Below are 12,801 nucleotides of genomic sequence, written 5' to 3'. Positions count from 1 at the left end.
ACATGTGTTCACTTCAGAAGATGTCCAGCAGAGCCATCAGGTACACCCATCATGTTTGGAGAGGTCTGCCCAGAAGTGATTGCCTGCAGTGCTATCAGTGAGGTGTCTGATTAGCCCCGAATTCATTCTGCAGCAGGACAATGACCTCAAACATACAGCTAATTTAATACTTATTAAGAACGATCTTCAGTGCAGAGAAGAACAAGGTATCCAGGAAGTGATTGTTTTGGCCTTCACAAAGTTCTGATCTCAACCTGCCTGCTGAGTTCCATCAAAACTGTGTGTAAGTGTAGATAGAGGAACTGATGCTGTTTAGCAGGTAAAGTGTAAAACAAAATATTGATTTGATTCTGGATTTAACTTCTGTTTATTTACTTTCCATTTTGTTAATTAATAAAAATAAATGGTGAAATTATAAATATTATTATAGTATTTTATATATAAATATATATATATATATATATATAAATACATTATGGGAATTATGAGGTTGAAGTGGCTGAAACTGATTTTGTTTTGCACTGGATGATAATAATCTCACTGTGCATGAAGAACATGGAACACAGTCCTGAAGCCTCCATGTGTAAGGTTCCCAGGATAGACTCCAGATCCTCCGAGATCCTGATCAGGATCAAGTGTTTATTGTAGATGAATAAACCTACTGGATTAAATGCAATGATCCCTCCTGAACCTTCAGCAGCATTATAGGTTTATTTATAATTAATTTTTCATGTTCACAGTTCTACACATTACCCACAATGCCGTGCTGATAGTGTTGCAATCATAAGCTTTAACTCCTTACAACTTTAACCCTGATGTTACATCAGTGCCGTCACATTGGGTTTCTTCTTAACTTCAGTAGTGAGAGTGAGGAGACGCTGAGGGGATGAGAGTTTATATCTGCTGTAATGTAACTGATAACAGGAACTCAGTTCTCATTAATGCAACACATTACAGTGGAGAGAGCTGTGTGTGTGTGTGTGTGTGTGTGTGTGTGTGTGTGTGTGTGTGTGTATGTGAGAGAGAGAGAAAGTGGGTCAGTGTGTATCTCTGTACAGGTGTGTGTGTGTGTGTGTGAGAGAGATAGTGGGTCAGTGTGTATCTCTGTATCCCTGTACAGGATTTTTCTCCTCTCTCTCCGAGGCGGATGCAGCAGGGGATGGGTCGAGTGTGTGTCCGTGTGTGTGTGTGTGTGTGTGTATGTGTGTGTGTGTGTGTGTGTGTGTGTGTGAGAGATAGTGGGTCAGTGTGTATCTCTGTATCTCTGTACAGGATTTTCCTCCTCCTCTCTCTCTGAGGCGGATGCAGCAGGGGACGGGTCGTGTGTGTGTGTGTGTGTGTGTGTGTGTGTGTGAGAGAGAGAAAGTGGGTCAGTGTGTATCTCTGTATCTCTGTACAGGATTTTCCTCCTCCTCTCTCCGAGGCGGATGCAGCAGGGGACGGGTCGAGTGTGTGTGCCGCTCCACTACAAACGGAGTGAGTCTGACTCAAACCCTCTCACCGAACTGCCCCTGCATCTGCCCCATCTCAAAGATTCACATGACCACGCCTGCTCCCTCGCTCCCCCGCTCCACCTTTATCTTTCTCCCCTTTTCTTTCTCTCCATCTCTCAACACCTTTCCCTCTCTCCCTCTCTCCCCTTTTCCAGCTCTCATTTTCTCTTATCACTCCATCTCTAATGCCTTACTTTGTTTATTTTCTGTCGTCGTCTCTCGGCTCAGTATAATGAGGACACACACCTTTGTTAATAATGCAGTGATTATTTAACTTTTATCCTCATTCTTACTGAAACACATTTACTCTCTTCTCTCTCTCTCTCTCTCTCACTCTCGTTCTCTCTATCTCTCTGATACACACCTGGATTATTTTACCTGCACCTTCCATTATCACCTGTGACCAGACATCATTTCTTTGTCAGAAAGTAAACAGAGAAAAATGGCAGCCATGACAGCTTTTATAAAATAATAATTGGAGACATGAATAAAAACTCACATCATCCTTCATCTCTGTCTGGGATAAGAGTAACATGATGTGAGACAGAAGGAGCTCACACACACACACACACACACACACACACACACACACACACACACACTCATTACAGACTGTGTGTTCATGTTTAAGAGCAACAGCAGTAGCAGGAACACTAAACCTGATATCAGCTCTCATGTATGATTCTGTCTGTGAGGATGGAAGTGTTCTCATTTCCTGTGGCCCAATACACACACACACACACACACACACACACACACACACACACACACATTATCTCAGTGTGTTAGATCTTCCCACACACTGGAGCTGGGATGTGAGAGTCTGGTTAACCTTCTGCCTGTTTCTCTGCATCTGTTGTGATGTTTGTGTTTTCCTCGCTGGCATGAAGTGCATGAAGCCTCTGAGTTTGTAAGCGACGCCTCGAGCTCCACTAAATCCTCACGGTTTGGTGTGTGTGTGTGTGTGTGTGTGTGTGTGTGTGTGTGTGTGTGTGTGTGTGTGAGAGAGACTGACTGAGCTCTCCTCTCCTTGTCTCTCCTTTTGCCTCTCCCACACTGCCCCTGGCTCAGGAGTGGAGGAGTTAGTGCATTACTTCACAGATACAGCGTGGTACAGTACTTTACTCTAAAATACCCCCTCCCTGTCTGTCTCATTGTCTGTCTGTCTCACCATCTGTCTGTCTGTCTCTCTGTCTTATTGTCTCTCTGTCTTATTGTCTCTCTGTCTGTCTGTCTGTCTGTCTGTCTGTCTGTCTGTCTGTCTCTCTGTTAGTTCTTTTTCCCAGTACCTCCCTGTCTGTCTGCCATTCTGTCTGTGTCTCTCTCTCTCTCTCTCTCTCTCTCTCTCTCTCTCTCTCTCTCTCTGTATTTGTAACTTGTATTTCTTTTTCTGACTTCTTTCTTGTTTCTTTCTCTTTTGTCTTTAGTCCTAACATTAACACTGTATAAACCCTGAGGCTGGCAGTCACAGGAGCAGTGTGATGTGTGTGTGTCTGTGTGTCTGTGTGTGTGTGTGTGTGTGTGTGTGTGTGTGTGTGTGTGTGTGTTCATTGTGTTCATTGTGTTCATTGTGTGACTTGTCGGATAATTTTGCACGTGCGGATATTATCTCTGTATTCTAACGTGGATGTGTGGAGACGTGATTAGACGTGTGTGTAAATGTGGTCTGTAGACATCTAATAGTAGAAACTGAGAGAGATTCTGTTCTCATCCCAGTATCTTCATTTTGTTTCTGTGTGTTAATAATGAGGTCTCGCTCTGCTAAAACACACCTCAAACACACACCGTGAACTGGGACCCGATTCTGCATTTGTATTCTTATTCTAATTATTACTGAAAGTGTGTGGAGATTTCCTGAGAGACCACATGGTCATTATTCAAGTTTCTCTGTCAGTTTGTATCATAATGATTTAAATGGAGATTAACATGCAGCTGTCAGGTGGGTGTGTCCCTGAATATACCGCATGGAGAAGGTTGAATTTTGGAAGATATCAATGAGTTTCTCTATTAAACTTCCTTCTTCACATCTCTCTCTCTCTCTCTCTCTCTGTCTCTCTCTCTCTTGATCACTCCTAAAATTACACAACTTCATTCATCATTTAAGAGGTTCTACTATGAGGTGGTCTTTGCTTCATTGCTTTGAGTCCTGGAAGTAAAAACGTTCTGTGAGGAGTCTCAGACTCTCTATGTGAACAAATCCCTGATGTTTTGAATCTTTGTTTGTGGATATAGAATAGATAAGGTTCTAGCCTAAGGTCAGAGACAAATATTGACTGTTGGAGAGGAGGGTGAGAAAAATAAATGGGGTTGCGCATTGTTAAAATACCATTGTGTTGTTTATATGGAAGACGTTAATGCAGGTAAAATCCAGCAGGTGGCGCTGTGAGCTGAAAAACTCCACTTCTCTGGTCTGCTCTGTCTGTTCTTCTGCCACTTGGGAGCCAGAAACCTCAACTTGACTGTCCAACAGTCCACTAAGATCATGATATGATATCATTCCGATTCAGTTCAGTGCCATTTCACGCTCGAATGTCTCTCGGTGTAGTAGAGAGTGAAACAGGGTCTCTTTAGACATCAGGCAGACCTTAAAGAAAGGCTGTGTGAAAAGCAGAACTCGCATCAAAAGCGCCACTCCACAATAGCACCCGGAGAGCCATCCACCGCCGACCAGAGCATCACACAGAATAATTCTCTTTGAGGCTCCATGACAGATGGACTCACGCCTGCGCATGTGCTCGGCTCCTGAACTGCTGCTGGTGTATCTTTGTGCAAGAGCACCAGTCTTCCTTCAGTCTCTCTCTCAACCCTCGCTCATTCCCTCGCTCCGTCAAACTGCCATAGCTCGAAACTGGTGTCGTATTCGTAACGTTTCAGCAGTAGAGGTGAGCTGAGTGCAGAGCTTTTCATTGCGACCTCGTACCCTCACGTGAAAACCCACATCACTGTTAGTAGCTGCGGCGTTTTTGAGTTTCTCTCTGGGAATCGGCCGTTTTGTGGATTGTGCTTCTTCTTTGAAGTCTCTGTGAAATCAGGAGTGACGTGTTATTGCTTTTTGTACAAATCTCTCGGTGCTGTACGCATTAATAAAATGTAAGTAGAAGTGTGTAAGAGAAATCTGCTATTTGTTGTAAATAAACTGCAGAATAAACATGGCAGCACAGAGCTCATGTCCTGGTCACGATCTGAAGCACAGTGTCTGCAGTTACACCAAAACACTAAACACTTCTTCTTTTAGCCATTTTGCTAAGATACTGTTTAGATTTAATGGGGGGTTTATTTCCCAGTGCAAGAAAAAAAAGATCAAACAGGAACAGCTTTTTCTTTAGATGAATGTTTTGGTTTTCTGTAAAGACTTTATTCTGAAATTGAATCTGCTAAGAAATAATGTTGTGATTTAATAATTTCAATATAAAATAAACATTTCTATTCATAATACTTCTGTTTTTTCCTCTCCATTAGCCTCAGATACTACAGCCTTTCCAGCCCAAGGCCAGCAATCACTACAAGTTGGCAAGATCTTCCCACCAAACCCTTTCAGAGGCCCTCAGTGACCCCAGTGTGGACGTCCAGCCTGGTGATGGTCCAGTGAAGCCCCAGTCCTGCACTGTAGTTTTACCCGATTCTGCCTCCTGTAATGCCACGCTTCCTCCCTCTGTGCCCTCGACTGCACCTGCTGTTAGTGCCACTGCTGCCTCTTTATCCTCCAACACTCTGAATTCAGATAATCTTCTCCTCCTTCTAAACACCCGTCTCCAAATTAATGAACCACACAACCCCAGGGTTCAGTTTAGTAACTGTGTCCCGCTGAGGAGGACGAATCCACAGTCCAGGGACCTTCAGACATTCAGCAGAGACAAAAAAGCTCCTGTTCTCATAAAAACGAGAGGAGGTGAGCAGGTCAGCTTAGGTAGAGGAGTTCAAGGGGCATTTGTTTCTAACCCAGGTTTCAGTGGTCCATCTAAGACCAGACATCTGCCCCCTCCATCCCGTGGCCTGCCCTGCATCAGCTCAGTATCTCAGTCTAGCTTAACTCCATCACCACACAGCTCTGGCTTCAGAACCAGCTCAGCTCCTAGAGATGAGATCAGCTCAGGCCGATCTAAAGATCCATCCAATGCCTGTAACTCTCGCCTCCCAAAGCCAAAGAGCCATTAACCCTTTCCATTTTTTCTGCTCGACTTCTCCTCCTTTACAGATCAGTTCAGAACACTAGGCTCCACACTCCATGGTGTTTCTCACATGGGATTCGCTCCAAACACTGCTGATCTCTGAGCTCAGATTTACCTGACGTGTGTGTGACTCTAGATTCTACACACAAACACACCGGCGAGGGCAAATCCCTCTGCATTAGCAGTTCCTCTACATACTCTAAAGTAGGGGAATCACAAGTTCAGGTCTTGATGTGTTCTGGAGTCTAGAGAGTGTAATTGGCTGTTGGAGTTCGAGTGGGAGGGGCTTTAAACAATGACCTGTCAATCACCGTGACACTGTCCAATCATGAGCTCATAAAGGGCAGATTTCCTCTTGGTGATGACAATCCTGTTATTGCCTTGAAATCTTCACAGCAGTAATAAAGTAAATTACAGTTCTGATTCCTGTAGAAAAGGAAGAAGACCCTGATGACAATCCAGAAGATTCCAAAATTTTCCATAACACAATGCTGCTCTTTCATCACCACGCAGCAGCACCATGCAGACGGGCGGAGCGCTTCAACTTCCAAATTAATCTAATATATACCTGCTGTGTGTGTGTGTGTGTGTGTGTGTGTGTGTGTGTGTGTGTGTGTGTTTCTCAGTCTAGTGGAGGAAAGCAAGACGAAGTGTGTAATGAGTGAGTGATAAATCAGCATAGTTTTTGTTTTGTTCTGCAGAAACTTTCACTCCTTTCGTTTTTTAAACGAGTGTGTGTTCACTCAGATTGTTGCTTCATTATGATCTTAGTGATGCACATGATCTATTCCAAAATGTCCACCTTCTTCATCATAACATCAGATGTTTCTTCATCTGTAGTTTATTCAGAATGGATGAGAGGAGAGGTTCTTTCAGATCAGCTTCAGAGCTGTGTGTGTGTGTGTGTGTGTGTGTGTGTGTGTGTGTGTGTGTGTGTGTGTGTGTGTGTGTAAAAGCCAGATCATCTTTTTGACCCTTTATAATTTATTCAGTCACCTCTAATGACCTGTGGGAGGGGCCGAGCCATCATCTTTGAGGCCACGCCCACCATATGCGATCTGTTTAATGATTCACAGTGGAGCTGAACTGAACTGCGCCCCCTCACACACACACACACACACACACACTCTTTCTCTCTCTTTCTCTCTCTTTATACACACACTACACACAACTTCCAAGTTTCTATGCAAAATTTTATTTAGTACTTAGAGCTTCCTGGAGTACATGATATGTGTAACACTACAGCACTGTGTGTGTGTGTGTGTGTGTGTGTGTGTGTATTCAGAGTGAATAAGTGAATTGTAGAACTACAGTAAGTAAGCACACACACACAGACACAGTCAGTTTGAAGATTTAGAGGAAGCAATTCAGTGAGATTTCTAACTGACTGAAAACATAAACGATGATTTTTATTCTAATTTTCATTTCAAACCTTTTTTTTAAGTTTATTATCGTGATGCTGCTGCTAAATGATTTTGTCTGGTTGTTCTGTAGGACCTCAGGACAGAGGAGTGTTTACAGTTTTTCACTTACATGAGAATCTGATGCTATTTTTTTTCTTATTAAATTATTTTGAGACCTGGAGAGGAAATGAGCGTTTATAGCTGCTATAACGTAACTGACATTTTGCCGATGTGCCACGTTTAACGTAGAAATGGATAAGAAATGTAATGTTCCTGAATAAATTCCAGCATGTGGTTGAGTATAAACGAGTTACAGGAGGAATAAAACTGGACCATGCTGTTTGGGGAACTGGTGACCTTCAGGAAGGTCACATCACGCAGCCCTGTCACAGATTAACTTTCTCAAACTGCACACCCTTGAGATGGTTATTAACGTGTGAGGTGTAGAAGAGCGTCGAGTAAAAGTTCCTCATTAATGTTTGGATGTTTCACATTTTGGAGTCTGTGTATCAGAAACTGCTGATTTTGGAGAGAAAATATTTCAGACGACGTCACTAACGAACTCTGCATTTCATCATTCGCTTCTGAGTTCAGCTCCGCCCACAGATCCGTGTGTGTGTGTGTGTGTGTGTGTGTGTGTGTGTGAGAGGACTCGTGTGTCTCAGCTGCTGATCAGGTGTTTGGTTCTCTTCATTTTTTCATATGAAAATTAAACGAAGTTTTAGAAAACCAACACACACGCAGATGAATATGAAGAATCCTGTATGTGGACTTTTTATCATTTTTGCATCGCGTGTTTGTTGGCTGCAATCGTGAGGAACACTGCGCTGTACAACCGTGTTCATATCGCACACTAACTCCTCACTGTACTGTCTCATACACACTCATAACACACTCATTACACACTTATAACACACTTATTACACACTTATAACACCTAATTTCAACAAATACGCACAACCGCAAAACCATGAGTCAGTATTAGTGTCATCTGATTTCTACTGTCTGAGAGCAGGACATAAAGGTGTGGTCTCTCCTCTGTGTGTGTGTGTGTGTGTGTGCACAGACTGAATTATAAAGGTTTTGGTTATGAATCTGAAAAGTTGCTCATGTTTCCCTCTGAAGCTCGTCTGATGTTTGGGTCGTGATTCCTTCAGCTTGTCTGAGTGTTAAAATTCCCTGGTCAATATTTCATCATCATCAGAACCACGTCTTCTTTATAACCTTTAGAATGTTTTTGTGTTTCTTTGTGTTGATTGTTTTGTTTTGGTTTTGGTTTTTTTACACTGGAGCTGAACTTTGTGCAATAATAGAACATGCAGATCTACAAACCAGATGAATTTGCACTGTAATGTACGATGGATGAATTGTACTTAATTTATTAAATGTTAATTAAGTCTCATTATTGCTGTGTGCTAAATGAGGGAAGATCCGGGATGAAAGCGGTACTTTAGGTACTCATCATCATCACACCCAGAGATGGATGAGAAACAAAGCGCTTTTTTTCTTTTTGCTTCTGTGTCCTGATCCCTGTCTCCGAATAAAGACAGAAACAAAACTTTCGGATTCAGACATGCTTCTTTTGTGTGTGTGTGTGTGTGTGTGTGTGTGTGTGTGTGTGCGTGTGCGTGTGTGTGTTGGAGACATGTGAAGTGTGTGTAATCACAGGAACCCACATGTGAAGGTCACATGAACCTTCATCAGCACCTTCTCCAGCAGGGCTCGAGGTCAATCGTTGCCATTGGAAACTCACAAGCTTATTTTTTTTCTGTACATCAACTGCAAGATTTTTTTTCTCTTCTAAAGCGTTAAAAGTGCTGGAACTTTACCATGAAGTTGATCAAAATTCAACCTTGACCTTCCTACTGACTTCTCCTCATCCTCCTGCTCATTATCAGAGCCGATCCTTGATGCAGTCCAACCTCCACCTTGAACCAGTCTGTTGTACCTACTGCACACTTCACTGCTGTCACACTGTCCTCATACATGTCCTGCACCACCCTCACATACTTCTCTGACACACCAGACTTCCTCATACAATACCACAACTCCTCTCTCCACCCTGTCGTACGCTTTCTCTAAATCCACAAACACACAATGCAACTCCTTCTGTCCTTCTCTATACTTCTCCATCAACATCCTCAAAGATAATAATGCGTCTGTGGTGCTCTTCCTCGGCATGAAACCATACTGTTGCTCACAGATGGACACCTCTTCTCTCAGCCTGGCTTCCACTACTCTTTCCCAGAACTTCATGGTGTGACTGATCAACTTAATTCCCCTGTAGTTACTGCAGGTCTGCACATCTCCCTTATTCTTAAAGATCAGTACCAGCACACTCCTTCTTCATTCCTCAGGCATCTTCTCACCTTCCAAAATCCTGTTAAACAATCTGGTTAAAAACTCCACTGCATCTCTAATAAACATCTCCACGCTTCTACTGGTATGTCATCTGGTCCAACCGACTTTCCACTCTTCATCCTCTTAATCGCTGCTCTTACTTCCTCCTTAATGATCCTATCCACTTCCTGCTTTACTATCTCCACACCATCCAACCTTCTCTCTCTCATTTTCTTCATTCATCAGCTGCTCAAAATACTCCCTCCATCTTCTCAACACACTCTCCTCACTAGTCAACACATTTCCTCTCCATCCTTTATTGCTCTAACTTGCAGCACATCCTTCCCAGCTCGGTTCCTCTGCCTGGCCAATTGCTACAAATCCTTTTCTCCTTCCTCAGTGTTTAACTTCTCATACAGCTCCTGGTTTGCCTTTTCCTTGGCTTTCGCCACATCCCTCTTCACCTGCTGCCGCATCTCTTTCTTCTTCTGCTCTCCTGCACTTCCTCATTCCACCACCATGTCTCCTTGTCTTCCTTTCTATTTCCAGATGTCACACCAAGTACTTTTCTATCTGTCTTCCTCATCACTCCTGCAGTAGTTTTCCAATCATCCAGCACCTCTTCCCTGAACCTCACACTACAGTCTTCCTCCTTCAGATTCCACCATCTTATTCTTCTTTCAGTCCTCACTCTCCTCCTCCTCTTCTTCTTCACCTCCAAAACCATCCTACAGCCCACCATCCGATTCTGTCTAGCTACACTGTCCCCAGCCAACAACTTACAGTATCCAATCTCCTTCAGGTTGCATCTCCTACACAGAACATAATCCACCTGTTTGCACCTTCCTCCACTCCTATACGTCACCCTATGATCCTCCTTCTTCTTAAAATACGTGTTCACCACTGCCATTTCCATCCTTTTAGCAAAATCTACCACCATCTGCCCTTCCACATTCCTCTCCTTAAAGCCATACCTACCATCACCTCCTCATCACCTCTGTTCCCTTCACCTACATGCCCATTAAAGTCTGCTCCAATCACCAATCTTTCATTTCTACGTTCACCTTCTACACCAGAATTTTTCCTACACACTACAAGTCCTTAAAAAAGTTGATATGAATCAGTGTGTATGAGTGTGTAACAGTCTCTGTGTTTAATGAGAGGTCTGCAGTGTGTGTGTGTGTGTGTGATTAAATGCCCATTCCCATCCCTCTTTCTTTCATTCCCATCCCTCTTTCTTTCATGCACAAACTTGCAGATGTTGAATGGAATCCACCTTCTGATCTCTGAAACTATTAATAAAATGATTTTATTGAATTCTATCTGAAGACCACAGAAGATAAAACTCCAGAAAAGTTCAAATGATGAATCAAAAGATGAAAAATAAATCATTTATAATTAGCCTGAATGCTTGGTGTTGGTGAGTCTGCAGTCTTCTTCTGATGTCCAGTCTGTAAACAATGTTCTATTGTTGAGCTTCTTCATCTAATCTGAACTTCAGTCTTCCATGATTCCACTCATTCTGGAGTTCAGTCATGCAGCAGCTTCAGCTGCCTCATAGATGTGCATTCAATCAGTCCAGAACTGCTTTATTGATGAATTCATCACCTCAGCTGGAGTTACACAGGTGCACTGAGGAACAACACTTAAACTCCAGCAGATGTTCCCGGACTACAGAATGATAAACTAAGCATCAAATACGATTTGGATCAAAAGTGTGAATTCTGTATTGTTTGGACTGTATTGTTCTGTTCTAGTTTAAATTCAACTTCCAGTATATAAGTGGGCGTGGCTAGCAGTCAATCATCTTAAAACCCTTCACAGGAAAAAGAACAGATGCTTTAGCAGTTATGAAACTGTCATGAGTAATAACAGTTTTTATATGTATAAAAATGCAATGTTAGATTTTTATCATGCCGAACAGGTTTGAGAGGTTTCTCATGTGATCTACGATGCCCGTGGTGTTTTTCTGACAGAATGGTGCATACGTTCTTCTTCTGTCACGGTCTTCTGGGTTCACAGCGTGCACTTCCAGGTCGGAGCCATTTTGATTTTTTTCTCACGCTGTCCGGTATTTAAGGACTCGAAAAACTTTCCCTCTCTACCAGATTATCTCATCAGTCTGCTCAGATTGTTGCTGAGATTTTCCAGCCTTTTTTCCCTGTTCCCTGCTTGGCTTTAAGGACGTTTTTTTCTGGCTTGAGACTCTCTTTTTACTTGCTCTGCCATTTTTTTCAGTTTTGTGCCTTTTTTTGTGCTGTGTTTTTGCCTGGTCTCCTATGCTGCATGTTCGGACTATTTAACTGTGTTTTTAAACTTTTTGGGTTTTTGTTCTGGAATTGTTTGTTGGGATCTGCACTGTTGTTTTTGGCTTGTGTTCTGAATCTATTCACCTGGTTTTTCCCCAGTTGGCTTATTAAAGACTCTTATTAAGCTCTCAGTCTGTGTCCTGCATTTGGGTCCCTCCAACCAGTCCCTGACAGAATAATCTGGCCAAAATGCACAGCATCGAGACTGAGCTGCTGCCTATCCCCCTGCAGGTCTGAGCCTTAGACAGGCACACCCGCTACCAGGCGTTTTGCCATACCAAGCCAGTGCTTGTTACCATCTCCAAACACCAAAAGAGTCTTATTCCTGCTCATCCCCTCACCCCATGCTCGTGTCATGCTTAATTTTTCCTGCCCCCGGAAACACAACCCCCCTCTAGATTGGAACAATGGGCGAGTCTTAGAATGGGGGTGCCCTGCCAGACCCACTGCCTCTCCCCAACAGGCCCTGCATCTGTCACACCACATAATGAGCCTCAACCTGATCTCAGCTCTATCCCCTGGGGTCTACCATGACCTGAGTGCCATCTGTAGCAAGGTCAAAACATCCTCCCTGCCACCACACTGGCCACTGGCTTACTGCCTGGAACCTCTCCCCCCTGTGGACATTTTGTACTATTTGTCTGGACTTGAGCAGGAGACCGTGAACCAGTATATTTAGGAGTCTCTCTCTGCTGGTATTATTTGCCCTTCTTCCTCCCCTGCTGAGGCTGGGTTCTTTAACATGGAGAAGACACCATTACTGTAAAGAACTGCTATACCCTCCCACGCGTGGCTTTTGCATTCGAGCTCCTCCAGTGGGTCTCAATTTCCACGAAGTTGGACCTGAGGAATGCCTACCAACTTGTTTGCATTCGGGAGGGAGATGAGTGGAAGACTGCATTTAACACCTTGTCCGGACATTATGAGTATTTGGTAATGCCGTTCGGTCTGACCAAATGCTCCGGCAGTGTTCCAGGCTCTGGTCAGTGATATTTTATGGGAGATGCTCATCTGCTTTTAATTCGTATGCCTTGATAAAATCTTCATTTTCTTTTGCACCCAGGAAGAACATGTCCACCATGTCCGG

The 12,801-nt window shown here is 43.3% G+C and overlaps 1 protein-coding gene across 7 annotated transcripts in view; it reads left to right on the top strand.

The window, feature by feature from the left end:
- The window catches only part of ccser2b (coiled-coil serine-rich protein 2b), a 63,592-nt gene extending 54,969 nt beyond the window's left edge, over positions 1 to 8,623 (top strand). For 3 of the 7 annotated variants that reach the window (XM_046872661.1, XM_046872658.1, XM_046872659.1), the window contains 3 exons: positions 1,400 to 1,476; positions 2,565 to 2,604; positions 4,953 to 8,623. In XM_046872661.1, coding sequence (XP_046728617.1) covers positions 1,400 to 1,476; positions 2,565 to 2,604; positions 4,953 to 5,648 — 813 coding nt within the window. In that variant the 3' untranslated portion in view covers positions 5,649 to 8,623. The remainder of the gene's footprint in view (positions 1 to 1,399; positions 1,477 to 2,564; positions 2,605 to 4,952) is intronic. The other 4 variants (XM_046872663.1, XM_046872662.1, XM_046872660.1 and 1 more) reach the window with 3 other exon arrangements.
- The last annotated feature ends 4,178 nt before the right edge of the window (positions 8,624 to 12,801 follow it).

Source organism: Silurus meridionalis, chromosome 18, assembly GCF_014805685.1.
Source record: "Silurus meridionalis isolate SWU-2019-XX chromosome 18, ASM1480568v1, whole genome shotgun sequence".
Lineage (NCBI taxonomy): Eukaryota > Metazoa > Chordata > Actinopteri > Siluriformes > Siluridae > Silurus > Silurus meridionalis.
This window is presented reverse-complemented; position numbering and strand designations above follow the sequence as displayed.